Raw genomic sequence first — 21554 nt, 5'->3', positions numbered from 1 at the left:
CACTATATTCAGTTTTAACAGTTTTCTTCATCTCCTTGTAAATTTATATCTGGTATATTTTTTTGTTGTTTGTACTACTAACTTTTTTACTGCCTTTTTACTAACATGTTTTGCACTATGAAACTGTGATGCTGGAAACTTTAATTTCCCTCAGGATCAATAAAATTACTATCTGTCTATCTATCTGTCTGTCTGTCTGTCTGTCTGTCTATCTATCTATCTATCTATCTATCTATCTGTCTGTCTGTCTGTCTATCTGTCTATCTATCTATGTATCTATCATTCTGACGGCGCTAGGCAACAGCAGCACGAGAGCCGTATCTAGGCAACGGTCGTCTGATTGGCTCCAACATCATGACTTCACATTCGTGCGACGACCGAAAGAAAGTAGCGCCATTTTGAAAAAAAAAAGAAGTAAAAAGCCTCTGACTTGTGTTAGTTCTTCTCGCTTTAAAGAACAAAAAAGAAAGAAACAAGGACATGGAGCCTCTGGTGAACTGGACCCACGAAGAGACGGAGGCTCTTATCTCGGTGTGGTCGGAGGAGAACATCCAGCGAGGTCTGGAGGAGTCGTTTAGAAACGAGAAGGTGTACAGAGAGGTGTCAGGCAGACTAGCAGCCAGGGGGGTCAGACACTCTGCTAAACAGTGCAGGGAGAGGATGAAGAAGCTCAAACACGAGTACAGGAAGATTAAACTACACCGGGAGACAGGAGGGGCCAAGAGAAAGACCTTCAGGTGGTATGAAGCCATGGACACCACCATGAGAGGAAGACCAGCTACAACAACAGACCACACAGAGCAGACAGACTCCATCATCACACCTGAACTCATACTGGCACACCTGGACACAGGTAGATAAACTCTCTCTGAAGTCATACTTAGCTTATTTCATGGACTTCAAGCAACCAAAACATCACCTTTGTTCAGTTTTAGAGCTATGATGAATGTGATGAATGTACTGGTATCACATGAAACTAGAAAACCTAAGGAATGCCAACCATGTACTACCTGGTAAAGCCATCTTCAAAGGGGTCTCTTGACCTCTTACTTCAAGATATGTGAATGTAAATGGGTTCTATGGGTACCCACGAGTCTCCCCTTTACAGACATGCCCACTTTATGATAATCACATGCAGTTTGGGGCAAGTTATAGTCAAGTCAGCACACTGACACACTGACAGCTGTTGTTGCCTGTTGGGCTGCAGTTTGCCATGTTATGATTTGAGTATATGTTTTATGTTAAATGCAGTACCTGTGAGGGTTTCTGGACAATATTTGTCATTGTTTTGTGTTGTTAATTGATTTCCAATAATAAATATATACACACATTTGCATAAAGCAGTATATTTGCCCACTCCCATGTTGATAAGAGTATTAAATACTTGACAAATCTCCCTTTAAGGTTCATTTTGAACAGATAAAAAACATGTGATTGATTTGAGATTAATTACAATTAATTATGGACAATCATGTGATTGATCGCGATAAAATATTTCAACCTTTTGTCAACCCTAGTATTTTGCCAAATTTGACAAGTTCAAAACCCAGTGAAGATGGTCCCACCATAAATTTGCATAATTGAAACAGTCCCTGTGTTTGAGACAGTTTGCAATTTTGTCTAATTCCCACGATATTTCTGTAAAAACACTTCATGATAATGGCTTTCCTAGCTATATTGACAATAAGGGGGTTTCTGACAGGACTTGGTAGATGTGCATTAATATACGGGAAATCAGTGCATATGGATTATTACAATAGTATTTTTTGCCTACAGATTAATTTATTTTTCTCTTGCAGATTCACCCACTACGACAGTCTCTCCTGTGAGCTACAACAGCACCTTCATACCCTGCTCTCCTCCAACCCTAACATCTCCTAGCCCCACGGAGGACCCAGGTTTCTACTCCATTCAACTAGAAGATGTTGACGGTCCGTCTACAAGCACCACAATGTCCTTCACTGCAGTGCAAACGTCAGTCAAAGGCAAGTAGTCACCAAGCTAAAGGGATGTAAATTCAGGATAATCTTTTATAAGTTCCCTTATTGTACAACACATTTATACCACTTGTTGTGTTCTCTATTAATCCTTACATGGCTGGAAAAAAACCTTGTATTTAAAGCACATTTATACTACTAGTAGTTTATTCCAAAAGACTGGCATTCATGTCGATTACTGCTTTGTTTTGAGGTAATATTAAGGACTAATCAAGATGAAGCAGAAGCATGTGAGGTCTTTAGATAGATACAGTGTGAGCAAAGTTAGGTTAACTGGTCAGAGGCCAAATGCTGTGCAGAATAATTGTTCTAATGTGGTACAACCACGTTAGAACGCCATCTTTAATTGTGACTTCACTTCATAAAAGTTTAAATGCATTGCATTCTAAAAATGTTCTTAGCTTATCTACTGTCATGGCTTGATGAATTATGATTTATTGCTTTTACAGATACGTCCTTGTGCCAGTGGTCAAAAAATGAGGTCCAAGCGTTGTTGACACTTTGGGCAAATCCTGCCGTTCAAGACGAGCTTCGCCTCAACTTGAAGAATCATAAAGTTTACGCTAGCCTCAGTGCTAAATTAGCATCGCTTGGATTCAACAAAGAGCCAAAGAAGTGCAGGGAGAAAATCAAAAAACTGAAGCAGGACTACAAGAGAATCAAAAACAGTCAACACAAGTGTGGAAGCAACAGCACACGTAAAAGTGTATGGTTTGCAATCATGGATGATGTCCTCAGTTCCAAGGCTGCAGCAGCAAGACGTTCAGAAACAACAGAGCCCTCGCTGTTCAGTCAGACACATTCTGTCCTGGATGTGGACACTGATGGTAAGTAGAAATTAAAACTAGGAACTAACCAAATGCTGATTAGCAGTTGCCACTATCTAAAAAATTATTTTCTGTTTTGCTTAATTTTCTTTTCTTTTTCATTCATGTAATTTCAAACAACCTACAGCAGGTGTTGCTAGAGAACACACAAGCTGCTCCCATGAGAGCAAGAAAAGCTTCTTTTTATGTAGAATAGGGACGAATTTTTGACCATCCTCAGCTCTCATCTCATGTTATTGGGCCATTAGAAATGGCAGAGAAAAACATCAGAGTCAATATCAGAAAAGTGACCATATGGATTGTTGTTATTGAATGTTGTTATATTCATCGGCCAGACGTGAGTTATCTCACAGATATATTATCTCAGTCATTAAATGAACGAAGAGCCATGCACTGAAACCCCAGTCTGTATTAAATGTCGGCGCCGTGTCATATAATAAATATATACATACATTTGTATAAAGCGGCATATTTGCCCGCTCCCATGTTGATAAGAGTATTAAATACTTGACAATTCTCCCTTTTTAAAGTACATTTTGAACAGATAAAAAATTACAAAAACTGATTAATCGCGATTAAATATTTTAATCGATTGACAGCCCTAATATTTATATATATATTAGTAACATTTACATTCCATTCTATTTTGCTTTTTCTACTTTCCCAGATGAAACCCAGTGGTTGCCTGATGAAGTCCAGGTGCTGATGACCCTCTGGGCACAACCAAACATTCAGGAACAGCTTCTCACCACAGCAACAACCAATCAAGTCTTTACGTACCTCAGCGGTGAGCTCGCATTGGTGGGGTTTAACAAGACACCACATCAGTGCAGTCATAAAGTAAATAACCTTATAGAGGAGTACAGGAGAATCAGGGAAGTGGAACCATACGGGGACGATAGAAACGACTGGTTTGCTATTTTGGACAGTGTCCTTAGTCCTGGTGGAGAGACCTATACAGAGGTGGATTCATCTGCTGTGCTGACGCAACCGAAATCACCAGAAGACAAGCATGTGAATGGTATGTTGTTTTAAACCTCATGACAAAACTTTTATCTGCATTCTTTGAGAGCTGTCACTGTATTAACTAGGTTACAATGCTTTCAACAGATACATCACGGGCTGTTTGGACATCAGATGAAATCAAAGTGCTGCTCACGCGATGGGCAGAGGAGAGTATCCAGGAGCAGCTCGGTTCAACGCGGAGAAATGAGAGAGTGTTCGCTCAGCTGAGCTCCGAGCTCGCCACTCAGGGCTATGATAAGACCACCAGCCAATGCAGGTCACAAATAGAACTGCTGAAGCAAGAATACAGACAGATTAAGGAACAGAAGGACTCTAAACAGCAGAAAAGCAGATGGTTTGCCATTCTGGATAAAGTCCTTGGTCGTTGTAAACCAGAGGCTGAGATTAAACAAGAAGCTGGAGTCCTGGATTCGGCCCTTGCATTTCTGCAGACGTCACAGCAAGACCTTTCTGAAACAGTGGAAGACTTAGGTAAAATAACTAGTTGTTTTTCACTTACCTTTTACAGCGTGTGACACTAACTGCTGTAGAAAACATGACATGTTTCACTCCAGGCAGGCCCAACAGGATTTCACAGTCTTATAGTGATTATTGCAGCCAAGGTGACACTATTTGCAACAGCCTGTCTGTAAATTTATGGCACAGTATGTGATCTTATTATTGGAAATCAATTAACAACACAAAACAATGACAAATATTGTCTAGAAACCCTCACAGGTACTGCATTTAGCATAAAAAAATATGCTCAAATCATAACATGGCAAACTCAAGCCCAACAAGCAACAACAGCTGTCAGTGTGCTGACTTGACTATGACTATGATTTGCCCCAAAACTGCATGTGATTATCATAAAGTGGGCATGTCTGTAAAGGGGAGACTCGTGGGTACCCATAGAACCCATTTTGTAGCTTGAGTTTGGAGCGTTCTTCGCAACAAGCTAGTATGACATGGTTGGTACCAATGGATTCCTTAGTTTTTCTAGTCTCATATGCCAGTATCTTCCGTATCATCTAGCTTTAAAACTGAGCCCGCTACAACCTCCGAAAGATGGGTTAACTTTGAAAGCCATACAAAATATATGTATTTGCAAGTTATGTTTGTAATTTTAAGATGTGTCATGTCATGCTTTCCTATCCCATTTTCAGGTCACCGCTTGTCCGTCTCCTCATTGTGCCTCCTGGTCCCAACCTTGCGTCTGATGTGTGCCTTTGCCTGGCGGGTGGTCCAGTGTTGTAATGTGCTACATTATGGAAAGGTGGAGGAGCTGGTGAGGTCGGTGACGGAACTGGCTCCAGAGCTGCTGACGCCCAGAGAGAAAGTGCAACTCCTGCTCAAACTAAGGGCAAGGGTAAGCCACATCAAACATCTCAGGTGTATTTGATTTACATTCAAAACTAAATAAGAAATGTGTCGATGTTAGGCAGGCTGTATAGAACATTACAATCTCAAGGTTACACATGGTATTAGACAAACTGCACTACCACCTTAAATTGGAGCTTAAAGCAATAATGAGACGACCAAGGCTAAGTCTGTTATGGTGTCTGTTTCAGATGGTGCTGGAATTGTGTCGCAGTGAGAGCACAGCCAACCTGCTGTATATCCAGCCTCACCTGAATATCATTGAAAACCTCTCAATGGGCTCCACCTGTGATCAGGAGGTAATTATAAATATATATACATACATTTGCATAAAGCAGAATATTTGCCAACTCCCATGTTGATAAGAGTATTAAATACTTGACAAATCGCCCTTTAAGTTACATTTTGAACAGATAAAAAATGTGCAATTAACTATGGACAATCATGCGATTAATCGCTATTAAATATTTGAATAGGTTGACAGCCCTAATTTAAATATATTCATTCCACTCCACTTGTCACCTTCAGCACCTGAACAAGGCTTTAGCTGTGTGTGGTAGACACTGAGCTGCTCTGTCGTTGTCACATGGTAGGACAAGCTCCTCTGTTGTTCCTGTAAGAGACAGAAGGGAAAGGTTGCTGAACTTTGCAAGGTCAAAGGCTGAGTGGCATTCCTCTTTTAACCCTTTAAGTCTGTTGAGAGATGGCAATGATCTTTTCCCCTCTAACGCTCAGGGATGAGCTTCATGTTGTTTAGTCTGACTCCACTTTATTGTAGTTTCCCTGCCTCCTTTATTCCCTTAGGATTTCAGTCCAGGCAGATTTCTCCTTGATGGTTAATTTATGTTTCCTTGCATTTGCTTTTCACACAACTTAACAGGAATTGGAGGAATTGGAGGAGTTGGAAAGTTCAAAGTCCAACTTTGTGGAGGTTGTTCATATCCTGCTCGAGGACACGGAGGAGAGAAAGATGTTTTTTGAGGTCAGACATTCTAAACACTATTACCATAACTAAAGTTGTGTATTAATACGTTTGTAAGTCAATATGATGGAGATAACAAGTCAGGTAGCTCCAATCTTTCCAGGAACATGTTTCTGACATAATGTACACAAGAAGACTAAATAAAAAAGACAAGTCCTTTTTTTCCCAGGAGGTCTTTCCCATCCACTACGGTCAGCAGTATGAGGCCACATTTCAGACATTAGTATGGAAATTCATCTCTAGACTGGATCATCTTTTGCCTACACCAGATATTAAACAGGTACTGTACATTTTTAAAGGATAAACAGAGTGACTTGGTTTACATCTGTTTTTTCGAGTATAACACTATGGTTGCCATTTCATTCAATATTGAATAGATAAATAAATATGCCTATGAAGGTAATAAATATGGCTATGAAATAAATCCTGAAATAAATAAATGTAAAGTAAATATATAAATTAGTCAATATAGTCCAATATAAATTAAAAGAAAGTGTTTATTTTAATCGTTAATTTTAATTTTTTTATTTATTTCAGGTGACATTTATTTCATAATTCCACATTTATTTATTTATATATTTCAGGGGACTTTTATTTCATTATTCCACATTTATTTATTTCAAGAGGCTTTTATTTCATAATGCAACATTTATTTCACAGCTCTTTTTATATCCATCTGTTACATTCAAATGAATGGGGCATGGTTTTCTCACAGATTCAGAACTAAGCACAAGAATTAGCTAGCTAACACACCCCTGCGGAACCTCCTGAGCTGCCGATCTCACCGTGGCGTGAGTAAAAAGAGCTGTGAAATAAATGTGGAATTATGAAATAAAAGTCCCCTGAAATAAATAAAAGTTTTTCTTTGAACTAAATTTCCTTAGTTAATTAAAAACACATTTATTGAACTATATTGACAACTTAATATCTTCATATTTACATTTATTTATTGCCTCATTTATTTATTTGCATGCTATTATTTCTAAGCAAATTCTGTGATCTATTTTTTATCAGAGCATATGTTGAATACATAAATGTAAGTAGGCAAACAATAGGCTTTGGTCAAAGTACAAAACAAGATACTAAATAAAGAGGCAGGAAATGATTGATGATGTTGTATAAACCGGTATAAACACGGTATTTTTGTTGCCTGTGCGGCACACGTTTATGATGTGTTTTGCTCACACAGACTGCAGAGTGGCTCAGCACTGCCCCCTCTGTCATGGAAGAATGTGGACAACTGGTTTTGGAACCAGATCAGCTGAAGGCGCTACTGCATTTCCACCAGCAACAGTCGGGAAGCACCAACCAACGTAAGTCATCTTCTACAATGTTAAAGAAAGACAATAAAATAAAATCCCTAGGCCACCTAAACCACCCAGTGATTCTTAAGAGACACAACATGAACATTTCTTGAACAGTTTACTGACTTCAAAAGTGATGCAGTCTTCGCATTTGTCAGCAGTGAAATGTGAGTACAAAACATGCTCTGTTTTTAGTCGGTTAAACCCATAGGATTACAACAAACCTGGATGGCCACGAGACACGTTCTCTGTCTTTGCTTTTTTGGTTATTCTGGATTTTAATGACATGTTGAGCAAAAAATAGTGAACAAGAAAGATGACATGAAAAAAACATCAGTATATGTCACAAATCTAATAGCACACATCCAATGTCACAGCTATTATGAGAGGACAAGTCCCACCCACCTTTTAAAATGATTAGTTTTTAGACAGAGTGAGAGTGAAATGCAACTATTTGCGTTTGATAAATGCCAGCGGTGTTTATAAACTTAAGCTCGGAAAAGATAACCCTGTTGCACGAGAACATGTTTTCATATGCGCACGCACGAAATGAAACTCACGCTGTCCAGCATCAGCCTCTGTGGGGACCAGTCCAGACAATATATGGGCGTCATAGGCGCACATCAAATTTCAAGGCACTAGTTGTTGAAAGATATTTCAACTCAGGAAAATGTTCTGAAAAGCACCGGATTCTACAGTGAACAACTGTGCTTTGCTGGCACCCAAGAAAGGTAAGTGCATTGAGTTGTATGCTGCTGGTTTGGCTGTTTTTGCTATAGCTGTATTCTTTAGCTATAGCATGGTTTGATAGATAATATGCACAGAAATGTTCTGAATATTCCCTCGATGAGTATTTAAAAGAGACTTGAATACCAATACATTCTTACTCAAGTGTGCAGGTACCCTGGGAAATTGAAAGGCTCATATTTAGTAAGGTGTTTTGACTCTTAGTATTAAATGTACAGCTCAACATGTTATGTTTGCCACTAAGTCCGGGTTTAATGAGTTTTTAATCTCTCCTCGCAGGTTATTCTCAAAATCAGAGTATGTTTTTGCCGAGGCTGTTTCTCCCTCACAAACCAAACTCGTGGCAACTCGCTTCAGAGCAACGGGCATCGTCCACAGGCGACGCAGATGAAGGACAGTTTGATTATAGTGAGGATGAGGAGGACGTTGAGGAAAACCAAACTGAAGATAAAGCGACTCTGGAGGACTGTAGCGAAGGAGGTGAAGACCTGAAGTTGAAGGAAGAACAAATCGATGACTTGACAGCTGCACACTGCTCAAGTATGGCAGCATCCGGTTTTGGACAGCATTGAAAATAATTGCTTCCCCACAAATAACTTTGTTTGAATAACTGTAGTAATAATTCAAGGATTGATTTCACAGATTTAGTACTTAAATCTATAATCTTGACAAAAAGCACTCATTCAACTTAATATCTATATTTAAAACGTTTTGTTTTTGTAGCACTTCACTGAAACTAAATCTCCTCATCGTCTTGTCTCTTTCAGATTTAAACAACCATATGCCTTTAAGACTGCAGACCTGCTCTTTTTGTCCCTACTCCGACAGCCAAGTGTCCGGTCTTCTGCAGCACATCAGGAAGACGCATCTGATTGAGGAACCCGGGCAACTTCAGTCTAAAGAACCAAGGTCAGCCAATGTCCTTCAGGAAGTAGACACTGAAACGTGCACTCCTGAGATCACAAGGAGCACAACAAACACTTGTGAGTATTGTGGGAAGGTCTTCAACGATATGTCCGCCCTGAACAGCCACAGAAAAACACACACTCTTACATTCGACTGCGACAAGTGTGAGAAGAAGTACTCCTCCAGGGCGTCCCTGAATGTGCACCGCCGGACCCACACAGGCGATACGCCGTATTTGTGTTCGCACTGTGGCCGGGGCTTCAGAACTTCAAACAGCCTCGGTTTCCACGTTCGCATACACACAGGAGACCGGCGCTATAAATGTCCCATTTGTGGGAAGACTTCAATCCAGCACCTGGCGAGACACATGCGGATGCACAGAGGGGAAAAGAACTACCTGTGTACCGAATGCGGGAAAGCTTTTCTCTCCTCCGGGGAGTTGAGGCTGCACATCAGGTGCCACACGGGCGAGCGGCCGTACACGTGCAAACACTGCGGGAGAGGTTTCCGAGCAAAGTGCCTATTGACAGTTCACATGCGCCAACACACGGGAGAGAGTCCTTACAGGTGTTCCGTGTGTCCGAAATCCTTTCAGACTTCGAGAGCGCAGAAAAGGCACATCATGATCCACTCGAACAAGAAGTCTTTCCAGTGTTTGACGTGCGGTAAAATATTCAGGCAAGAAGACACTTTTGAAATGCATGTTCAGACACACAATTGAAAGTAGTGGCTGGTGATTTAATACAAGAAGTGTACAATAATTGTATGTTATTCTGTTTGAAACAGCGCTAGTTGCAGTTTGGTTTTTAAAATATTCTGTAAGCTAATTGCTAAAACATCAGCATGGCTCTAGTAATCCATTTTGCACGTTTTTTTTTTTTTTACCTACTTAATAGAAAATACAGTTATTGCATAAAAATACAGTAACTCCATTAATGCATAAAGGGATAACTCAGTAATTATTTTCTGAAAACTATGCAAAGCTACAATTCCAAAAACATGGCAATTTAGTGCACAGACAATCTGAGAAGTTGTTGTTATCCAGTTGTATCATGGGAATTGTAGGATCCAGTATTTTTGGTGTTTTAGCCAAACTCTGAGCTGAAAGTCAGGATATCTTGACCTCTGCAAAACAGATTTTGACTAATCTTCTTTAATGTCTCTTGCGAGTCCCCCAAGTTAATTAAAATGCAATGCTGAATCGATAGATAGATAAGTGAGACTGTTCTTTATTCAGTCTCCTTTTCCTCCACATCTGTTCGGCCTGGTGCCATGTAACGTATGTTTTTGTCCGTTCCAGCGTCACTTATTCTTTTCAGCAGCCCCTTCTCAGACAGCCACACAGCAAGGCGTGACACTAGTAGAATAGTCCCGATGGTGATGAGCATGATTGCAGTGCAAAAAGGGAACAAGCGTTGTCGGTGACCGTCCTCCTGTATCTTGTCCCACGGCAGGGGCAGGATGTCAGGAAGGCCTATCATGGGTTCTCCAACCAGAGTTCTTAGCATTAGTGCCAACACAAAGCCAGAGCAGGCTCCGTAGTGGTTCACCCACCGAGACAAGTAGAAGGTGCATATCACCTGGGGAGTCATCATTGAATACATGACATCGTTAGTGATGATCCAAAAGAAGTAAATGGACGTCTTTGTCATGGCCAGAGCTGCTCCTATTATTCCACACAGGAGGACTGACACTTTAACCACTGCAAGAATCATTTTTTCTGATGCCTGGAATAGAGGAAATATTTTTTTTAACTGTGAGTGACTTAACCCTAAACAAGCAAGAATTTGCAATAGCTGCGACCATATACGCTTCTGCATCCACGCGTGTATGCATTCACACACACCCTCACAAACACTTGACCTCCATAGCAAAATGAAAAACGACGATAAACAAAATTAATGTGCAGTACAAGCTCTGTTAAACTTGCATATCATAAAACAACCAGTTCGATGATTAACCATTTGCGGATCAAGCACAAGGAGAGGACAGCAGAGACAGATAACAGGCAATCTCTCATCACCTCATTTGCTAGCAGTTAGCAAGCGCCGTTATGATGCCACCAGGGCAGAGGAGATTAGCATATGTAACTAGGTCTGTACCGAATGTATTTTTTTGTTTTTGCATTCAATGTTTCTGTTGAGGTTTTTCAATGAAGTTTTGAATGTCAGTCGTCATGTTTTATGATGTCATCACCTTAAAGAAATAGGAAAATATGATTTTCCTGTTATTGTGGTTATATAAATGTAATTTATGGTGCTGTTAAATTGCTGCTAGACCGCAGCTGCGTTCCTCTCTTTGTATACAGCAAGCTGGAGAGCAAACATGTTGTTTATGAAAGGCTAAACACCAACAAATATGGATTGAAGCAGAATATTTCGTTAGATAAAAACATGTTGTGAATTTTCGAAATGATGACGTCTATATTTTCTTAAATTAATTTTGACAACAAATTTTGAATGACGCTTCAAACTATTCTGTACAGCCCTATACTGTATGTAACCGTCAGTTGCCATTTCATTCGGATTTTTGAATGTGTTGCCAGTGTAGACTTACCAAGTAGATCAATGTTGTCCAATGGGCCTTCCATGCAGCCATTGGGGGTACCATTCACTTAACGATAGAGCTGCATTTTATTATTGATTAAATATTGATTTTAGTGTGGTTGTTTAGTCAATAGTGGGTTAGAATATCGTGGAAAATAACAATCACAATTTATGAAGTCCAAATTGACATCTTCAAATTACTTATGTTGTCTGACTGACAGACCAAAACCCAAAGATATCCTGTTTACAATTATATAAAACGGGAGAACAGCAAATCCTCACATTGGAGAAGCCATAAATGTATGTTTTTAGCCATTTAGCCACCAAATAAGTGCAAAACTTAATGTTTTGTGCTAGCAAATATAAGCTACCATTCTAAACTAAGAGGGTAACATGGTACACATAATAACTGTTTGACAGCATTTTTTGTCGTTAGCGTCCAGACAACATGTGAACAGTTATTTGCATTTAGCTCAAAGCATTGCTGTGCCTAAATACACCCTCACAGAGCCACTAGCGTGGCTGTAAACTCGTTTCTTACCTAAAAAAATACTTATTACTTATCTATTATCAGAAATGCTGCATGTATTTTTTATTGTAATTACACATTTATTCAGTATTTATGAAATGTGCCATCTAGCAACAACAACAAAATATGCCACAAAATGAGTAGTGGTCATGTAAGATGTTACCCTTTTGTAGAAGACGTTCTTGAAGATATTTCGGCCCAGTAGGGAGGCGGCAGACAGAAGTGCAGAGTCAACTGATGACATCACAGAAGCAGCAAGTGCTCCCATACCAATCAGTGAGACATAAAAAGGGCAAAGATGCTGAAGGGCAATTGGCAAGATCACACCGGAATTTCCCTGTTCATACGGGCTGGGAGAACCGTAGGTGGTCTGGTTCCAATCTGACAGACATTAAGCACATGAAATTACAACAGACATCGTGGCAGGGTTATATGAGTGGGATTTGATCAAGAGATGTTTCATTGCGTAGAATACGCCAATTATACAGTACAGTGGCCACAGAGAACATATGATTCTGTTTGTGCATTACTTTTCACAATTCTACCATAGCAGACTCATTACTCATTTAAGCTACTCCTTTTAGGTGTAAATTGGTCTGAGTTTCTCCTACTTATACTACTACAGAAATGCTTCCAAGATTGACAAAGACAATAAGAAGATAGTTGAATCTAGGTACCGGTAGATGCAGCCGCTGCCCCAATGATGAGTGACGGGATGCCAAGGATTGGGCATAATATTGCCCCAACATAGCAGGTGATCTTAGCTTGGGTATCAGTGGCTGCGGACAGGACTCTCTGGTAGAAAGCCTGGTAACAGAGCCCTCCAATGGCCTTCGAGAGGAATAAAAAAACAAGTTAATGTTGGTTAAACATAACATTACATTTTTGTTCTATAATAAATGTTTAACTCAAGTTGAGGAAATGTTTGTCCATGAAGGGTAATGTGGTTTATGTCATCACAGTGTAGTCGGGTGTCCATTACCATTAGCAATAGGCCATCTACCCAGCGACCTGCATCTTCCAGCTCCAGCTTGCCGATCCATGGCCCCTGATGCAGCTTGGTTACTGCAGCAACAGTGATGTTGGCAGAAGAGGGGCTTGCCAGTATAAAAGGCACACATAGCCACTGAAATAAGGAGGATACAGGGTTACAAATACAGTATATCAGTCCTGCATAGTTCTATGGATAAACAATAGTACGCACATTGACAGAGATACACCAGGCACTCATGTAACTCAAAGCACATGCTACATTCTACTGTAACATGCTCAGAATGACGATGCTAACATGCTGATGATTAGCAGCTATAATGTTTACCATGTTCCCCATTTCCTAATTAGCACTGAATACAAAGTACAAATTTAAATTTTGATTTGAAGATGGCACTAAAGGAGAAGTTAAGGGACCAAAAAACTAATTCTAATTCATCAGAACCTAATACCACAAAATGTAAACCTGATAGTGGAGCTAGAGGAAAAGGGCAGGGTTACCAACGTCAATATGCTTCATCCTCTGGGGACCATGAATGGTTGTTCAAAATGGAATGGCAATCCATCCAACAGTTATATTTCAGTCCTGACTAAAATGACCAATTGACGGACCAATACTGCCTTGCCTATAGAGCCACGCCGCCAGGCTAAAAACCACGCGTTAAATGCTTTGTATTTTCCTAAAAGTGTAATGTTTGTACCAAGCCAATGAGCATGAAGCTAAGCTGGATGACATCAGTGTAGGCCACAGAGTACAGTCCTCCCATCAACGTGTAAAGGACTGCCACAGAAGCAGAGATGACCACAGCCAGCGAGGAGGAGATGTCCATGACCACGCTTATCGTCCCTCCTGTAACCACAAACATGTATTCAGAGTGAGGCATCCACAACAACGTTCAAAAAACACAAACTCGGTTGCTGAAGCAACAAACTAAAATTGATGCCATGTAATTTTCACTATTTTAACATTTTTAAAGATTTATTTAGCACCTTGTAGGTCAGTGCAAAGAGCATTACACTAGGGCTGACACTAAATGCATTTATAGTACTACTGCAAGTAGCATGTTTAAATACCAAAACTCAACTCTTTTTTTCTGTGTATTCATTAATGTATCTCATCTGCAGTCTTACTGCATCATACTTATGGTAAAATGTTTGTTCCCTATTTGCACCAAAACATTTTTTTCAGTGTATAATTGTGGTATAAAAACACAATACTTACAGCAATATTTATACTCTCAAGATTTCAAGATTTACAATTGAGATTCAACTTGCTGATTTTGCAAGAAATTAATTCAGTAAGTTGTTTCTGACTTACCCAGTGCACCGAGAATACTTGCTATCCACAAGATATCGGCTATGAGAGCGGGAATGAAAAGAACAGCAGCTACAGCGTTGCCATATTTCTCCTGAAATGGGTCCATGAGGGTGACATATTTCTTCGCCCGAATAGGTGTGACAAAGAAGAGTGCACCTGAAGTCACACAAAAGGAAACATTTTAACTTTCAACATTTGTTTCATTTTGAAGTGAAGAGTTTTCGGTCTGACATATTAATCACCAGTAGAATGTCTTCATTCATAGTGGTTACATGATGATGTCCTCCTGCTTCATTAGTAAATGTGTAGTAGTGAAAAATACTTAAATTATGGTATTTTTGTAAAATTATTAAAAGGCAGCCTACTGACAATAATATTCCGCGGACTTTACGTTCTTTCCCAATGTGAGTCTACGGGAAAAAGAATTTTTTGGCCCAATGGCATCATGTGACCGACACAGAAGATACCGCCGTATGGCCACTATGAAAATTTGCTTCAAAGCTCGGCGCTCTTCATGGTGGCATGAATTTGAGGTGTCACCGAGCTAACTATCGTCCATCTATCGAAGCGAAGGTGCATGCTGCAAGTTGCAGAGCAGCCTCGATGGGGACAGTCGAGGCTGGAGCAGGCCGACAGACTGGAGTGGCTGAAGCCTTTGGGCCAGTTTCAAAATATAGTCGTGAAAGTAACAGGCACAGATGCCTTACAAGCGCTGTAACACAACATCTGGTTGAGGAGATGATTCCATTTCGCACAGTGGAGAAACCTGCATTCAAATAAATACTTCACAAATTTAACAAGCAATATGAGTTGCCCGGGAAAAACTACTTCTCAGAGAGTGCCGTTCTGAAAATGTACAACACGGTAAAGGCATCGGTCACAAGCGAGCTCAAGAATGTCGACTACGTCCCTGCCACATGTGGTCAAGTGTCAATATGACTCCTTATGAGTCTGAAGGTGCATTATCTGACACCGGACTGGAAACAGAAAACAGACCACCAGAGACCACCGCACCAAAAGAGTTCTGGATGAGCTGCGACATCAAATTTCAAACTGGCAGGACATCACTGTGCTTGAGTCTGTGAACGCCACCTTGAAACCCGCGGCTGAGTTTACGGATCTGTTGTCTGGCGAGAACTATGTTACCATGTCACCAGTCAGACCCATTCTGAAACTCCTGACTGGAGATGTTCTGAAACTGTCAGACGAGGACACCACCTCGACACCGGACATCAAGTGAAAGATGCGCAGTGTTCTCGAGGATGTGCTTTAGTTATTTTTGTTTGACAATTTATATCTAACCTTGGCTATAGTCCTTTTTTTTATAAAGGAGAAAAGTCGTTCTTATTGCGTCTCATTGCCATGGGTTCTGCATAAGCCTAGCAATAAACAAGCATTTGATTTGTTTGAAACCTGTCATCTTTGTCATTTAAAAAGCAACAACATACCTTATAATAGCCTAACAATTAAGCTTATTTATATAGTACTAAAATCAGGAAATTGCCCAAAAAAAAAATTAAAAAATGACGGTAATACCACATATCACGCCTTTGAGCCAATAATTATCACCACAGAGGAAGTTCCTTCAACGTGACAGCCCTAATATTAGCTATTAATACAATCTCAGAAATAGACAGGTTTCATTATGTATCACCAGTTAACAGTAAGCAGTTGTATTTGACCTCACTCACCTATAATCATGCTTATGGCAAAGGCAATGATTCCAGTGGCCCACACCATCCCCTTTGTTGGATCATAGACCACTTCAGCAATACCCAAAATATAGCCTCCTCCCACCCAAGTGGCTGCAAAACATCAGGACACATACAGGCAGTGAGAAAGAACGTGAATGAAACTAGGACCACCAATTGTAAATTGATGGAATTAAACTCATTAAATTTAAATTTTGAAACCACCAATTTCAAAATAAATGTCTCTAATAATAATAATTTGCGATTACAAACATTTAAGGCCCAATTCAGTGACTATGATCATCTATGATGTTATTATCATCATTATTGTTACCTGTCATAGTGAAGATGCTGACCCAGATGTTTAGGTTCCGCCCTCCAACCATTGTAACTTCACTGCGGTTCCCAGTGCACTTCTTCTCTTCACGTTTGGACTTCCTGGATGCCCAGATACCTGTACCCAGTACGATCATGTAAAACACTCCCATGGACAGCAGTCCTGGCCAATTTACCGCCATCCTCAGTGTCTGTGGGGAAAGGACATCAAATAAAAAAATGTCATATATCTCTTTTCAGCGAATGCTGTACATTGAGCATGCATTGCTTGCAGCTAATATATACAGTCATATAAATAATATATTGGCCGCGGTCGGAGGACGCGGAGGAGACCGTAGCTTTGGTCTCCAGGGCCGGAGTCTCTGCTGTACTCTGCTCCTCTGCTCCTCTGCCTGCCTGCTTGCCTTGTGGAGGCAATTTCTGTAAAGAAGGACTCGAAAATCAAGAGAAAGTCTTTTAAAGGTTTAATAAACACTTGCAAGTGGGCAAACAACCATCAACATAAATGTTCAAGGCTGAGAGCCCAGAGGCTCTCCGTTTCGTGACATTTATACCCTTGCGTGCAGGCTCACAGTCGTATAGCTCACATTGTCTTTCTGACTGACAGTTCTGTCCTTTTTAGGGTTACTTGTCCTCAAATAGGCTCTACAAGTTCGTTGACTAGGTGACCGACACCGAAACAGAAATAAGCCTTAAGGGCAATGAGTGTCACCTGTCATGACCTTAGGAATGTGCACATGTTTGTATTTTTCCAACACAATTTCACTCACAGCTCGCTCCATCTCACGTGCATGCGCGCACACTACACACTGCAGAAGAGTTAGTTTAGCTCTGAGAATATCTAGTGAATGTACAGTGGACGTTTGTGCAGAAATAACTGCTGCAGCTCCTCAAGACCAACAGAGGTTTCCTGTATCTTGTGAAGTGACGGGGCTCCGCAACTTCATCGTCTCAGACTCGTGGGTACCCATAGAACCCATTTTCATTCACATATCTTGAGGTCAAGGGACCCCTTTGAAAATGGCCATGCCAGTTTCCTCGCCAAACTTTAGCCTAAGTTTGGAGCGTTATTTAGCCTCCTTCATGACAAGTCAGTTTGACATGGTTGGTACCAATGGATTCCTTAGGTTTTTTAGTTTCATATGATGCCAGTAGCTTCACTCAACGCAAGTTGTGTAATGTGTTAAAGAAATTAGTGCCGTTAAAACATATTTGTTATTTGCGTTATTGTGTTAATAAATAAATATAAATTTCACTTTCCAGGTGAGTTACAGGGTTTGAACCACAAAAAAATGTGTTGTGCTGGTTTCATATGTGATAATACTGACGATTATATGCAAGTTGAGTCAATAAATGATACAAATTCAGTTTCTAATGACTGAATTTTTCTGCCCACTTCTTTTGCATTTCTGCTGCTTGGGTTTATTGTTATACCAGTATTGGTATGAACTTATTCCATTAAACATAAAATATCACCCCTAAAATACTAAATTTAAACTTGCAGCAAATGCATAATGAAAAAGAGAAGATAATAATAATAATAATAATAATCAGAATGATATATTTTAATTACCTGTATTGCCTTTGGAAAATGTTGAGAAGGGTAGAAGTTGGAGTAGAGATCCAAAAAGCCAGCTGTCACAACAGAGTGGAGGAGTGGTGAACACCTTTCTGTACTTCTCTGGAAGTAGGAGAGACTGGGTGTAGTTTTAACCCTTTTTGATCAACAGATAACTGAAAGTTGAGAAGTGCGTTTACACCGACTGTCCTCGGGGTTAAGGTTGCTTATTTGCTCCACCAAGAACTACAAATGCCCCACCGTAGCTCCATTTTGTCCGACTTTTGACATACAAAATCTCATTTATTCGGGTGCTCTTTCTTCAGTTCTCTAGTGAATCGTCTGTGCACTGGAATAACCTGGATGTAGCGTGGAGATCAGGATTCCTTTCCCCCCTAAGATTGGACCGAGTGAACTCAGCCAGCTGGAACATGGACGGCACTAGTGATAACATTATTGATATTTGCTTAATCTAGGACAGGCTTGATTCTAAAACAAAAAAAGGGACTAGTTTTCCTTTACAATAGAATGTTGTTAATTAGTAATATACTTAGTTAAAGGATAAGGAAAAAGCTGTTCTGTGTGGAGGTATGAGTGTTTATTGCCATGTTTATCAATGTAATAATTTACTTTCTGCATGTATTGGTTTTATGTGACCCTTGACGTATGAAGTCAACTCAACCTCATCACTTCCAGTCTTCAGTCACCATATTCAGTGCCCAGTCCTGCTCCACATCCCTTCATCAGATCTTCTCCCTTTACCACCACCCCCACCACCACCAGTGTCTAGCCTCCGAAAAGGCCATCTCTTCCTTCGCCTCCTCTTTTCCTCTCTTTTCGGTTTAACCTTCCTCCTGTTCATCTCGTCAACCTCTTTTCGTACTTCCCCTGTTTTTCCTGCGCAACCCCACTCTTCTACCCAAGCCGACCCTGTTTGACTTATGCAACCTGTGCGCTCTGACCTCAGGTGGATCGAAAAGAGCTCGAAAGAACACACTGAAGACCGGCATCTAACAAACCTTGCTGAACCATCCTGAGTTCCTGCCTCCAGCCTGATAATTGCTCAAGTCTTTTCCATTCATCCAAGTCAGAACTGAAGAAAACTGAAGGGACGGTGGAGGTGTGGCCGACGCGCCCATTTTTTTTATCTGAGATGTTAGTAGTTTTGAATGTCCTATATAGAACCTTTAAGATGTCAGAGGTGTTAAAGTGAAGTGCACAACAGTCAAAGACATCTTTCACATGCGCGCCTTCACAATTTAAGCCAAACATGTGACTTTTAACAATTATCAGTGAAATGCCTGAGTGCAATTCCTGTCCTGTCCTGACACGTAAATACTCTGCACTTTCTGATCTGATGCACCAAGAGGCTGACGTGAGATCAGCCATCTGCGACCTTCAATCGCAAAAGCCATTGATGGAGTCTCCGGTAGCATTGCAGGTATCCTAGTAACCACTACTGACTTGTAACTGGACCTCCAGCGACATAAAGTGTCAGCAGAGAAAGAGCTCTGTTAATGACTGCTTTGAGGATCAGGTTGTACCCTGTTGTAAACAAACACTGTTTGTTGGTGGCACCGCCTCGTTGTACTTCGTCTATCTGAAAATGAAACATCGCTGCCTTGTTACAAGCAGTCTGTTGGAGTTTTTGATCTCTTTTAACCTGACAGGTGATTTGACCGGACAACGGAAACATTATGGGACTACTGGGTGCTTTCCTCAGTGAGCAGCAGTACAGTGTAATGGTAAGAAAGGATACAGACGTGACTAATGAAAAAGGCTGGATACAAGGAAACAATGAAAACTTTCAGTCTGCAAAAAATGTTCATTACCTATGAACATTACATCATGGATGGCACCAATGATGAGTCTACATTTTCCTGCGCATCATTTAAGTGGAGCAAAAAAATAGTGAACAAGAAAGATGATTTGAAAAAAACATCAGTATATTTCACAAATCTAATAGCACACATCCAGTCATGGGTGTCACAGCTATTATGAGAGGACAAGTTCCACCCACTTTTTAAAATGATTAGTTTTTAGACAGAGTGAGAGTGGAATGCAACTATTCGCGTTTGATAAATGCTAGCGGTGTTTATAAACTTAAGCTCGGAAAAGATAACCGTGTTGCACGAGAACATGCTTTCATATGCACATGCATAACATGAAACTCATGCTGTCCAGCATCAGCCTCTGTGGGGACCAGTCCAGACATTATATGGGCATCATAGGCGCACATCAAATTTCAAGGCACCAGTTGTTGAAAAATATTTCAACTCAGGAAAATGTTCTGAAAAGCACCGGATTCTACAATGAACAACTGTGTTACACAGGGCCGGTGGCACGCTGTGTCATTAAAAGAACACCTGGATTAACAGCAAATTATGACAACTAGACTAGATTGCATTGAATACTTGGTATTCAAATGCTGAACCAACATTCTTTCAAGTTCTACAGCGTAGGTTAACTTGAATTAGCAGCAAAAGCAAGTTCTTAAAACTAACACTATGAAGGCTTAAAGTGTTAATAATCAAAATCTCTCAAATAACAATTCTAACCCTAATGTACTTGTTTAAAAGTACACCTGGACTTCTACTCCTGTGGAAGACTAGTGGTGTAGAATGTAAACACTTTTGGTTTGTTTAGAAGTGGAAACTAAATTTTTGGTTTTGACCAAAAAGTATGCTGGAAATTAATATTACACAATTATGAATAATTTGCCAACAATAATACTATGCCTCACACGGGGCACCAAATGTAGGGATTTGGTAGGAACAGGTTTGGTTATTAGCAAATTAATTAATAATATCAATAGAATTATTAGTATTAATAAAAATTATCAATAAACATTAATAATAAACGGGGCACCACCCTGGAATCAGGGACCAATAACCAAAACGTTAATATAGTCTCATTAAATATACTAAACTATCAATTTGGAACTTTGATTAGTAATTAAATTAATAACTATAACCAAAATAGATAGTAAAGGTTGAAGGATATTGGAGTTCTTGACATAGCAGAGGTTGGCATTATTCACTCTTGTACAACATTAAACAGACCTCTGCAAAACAGATTTTGACTCATCTTTTTTATTGTCTCTTGCGAGTCCCCCAAGTTAATTAAAATGCAATGCTAAATCACTGGAATGCTCCTTTTAAAAGTTGCTGCTTTTGTGTCTCCCTAAAATACACAATGTCCTGGCATATGTGCAATGCTGTGCCTTGCCTTAAAGGAAAATAAGACGCACAAAGAAATTAACCACACACCCAGTTATTTAATTTGTTCAGTTTATATAAAACAATTATCAGAACAAGTATCAGAAACATTTTTAATGACATGCTGAGCAAAAAATAGTGAACTTTTTTGTGGAAGACGACTGTCATCCGTGCTGTATGAAAGTGTTCATGCTGAGAGGCTAAGTGAGACTGTTCTTTA

The 21554-nt window shown here is 40.0% G+C and overlaps 2 protein-coding genes across 4 annotated transcripts; one reads left to right on the top strand and one right to left on the bottom strand.

Annotated features, from left to right (window-relative positions):
- Nucleotides 1–320: 320 nt before the first annotated feature.
- LOC119482862 lies at nucleotides 321–10359 on the top strand. Of its 3 annotated transcripts, none has more exons than XM_037760762.1 (12): nucleotides 321–853; nucleotides 1800–1985; nucleotides 2447–2824; nucleotides 3492–3845; nucleotides 3935–4321; nucleotides 4996–5198; nucleotides 5401–5508; nucleotides 6090–6191; nucleotides 6361–6471; nucleotides 7381–7504; nucleotides 8522–8722; nucleotides 9010–10359. In XM_037760762.1, exons 1-12 carry the CDS (start codon nucleotides 481–483, stop codon nucleotides 9867–9869), a joined length of 3387 nt encoding a protein of 1128 aa, XP_037616690.1. In that variant the 5' UTR covers nucleotides 321–480; the 3' UTR covers nucleotides 9870–10359. The 3 variants fall into 3 exon arrangements, with proteins under 3 accessions (XP_037616690.1, XP_037616688.1, XP_037616689.1); XM_037760760.1 differs by having other exon boundaries at nucleotides 322–853; nucleotides 8522–8782; XM_037760761.1 differs by having other exon boundaries at nucleotides 323–853; nucleotides 6099–6191; nucleotides 8522–8782.
- Nucleotides 10004–18360, bottom strand: LOC119482864 (high affinity choline transporter 1-like). The gene is made up of 9 exons (XM_037760763.1): nucleotides 18132–18360; nucleotides 16557–16749; nucleotides 16223–16336; nucleotides 14532–14687; nucleotides 13915–14063; nucleotides 13206–13349; nucleotides 12901–13054; nucleotides 12387–12604; nucleotides 10004–10875 (listed from the first exon to the last, which is right to left on the bottom strand). Exons 2-9 carry the CDS (start codon nucleotides 16738–16740, stop codon nucleotides 10378–10380), a joined length of 1617 nt encoding a protein of 538 aa, XP_037616691.1. The 5' UTR covers nucleotides 16741–16749; nucleotides 18132–18360; the 3' UTR covers nucleotides 10004–10377.
- Between the last annotated feature and the right edge of the window lie 3194 nt (nucleotides 18361–21554).

This window comes from Sebastes umbrosus, chromosome 23 (genome assembly GCF_015220745.1).
Source record: "Sebastes umbrosus isolate fSebUmb1 chromosome 23, fSebUmb1.pri, whole genome shotgun sequence".
Taxonomy (NCBI): Eukaryota; Metazoa; Chordata; class Actinopteri; order Perciformes; family Sebastidae; genus Sebastes; species Sebastes umbrosus.
Note: the sequence above shows the minus strand (reverse complement) of the source record. Positions and strands in the feature narration are given on the sequence as shown.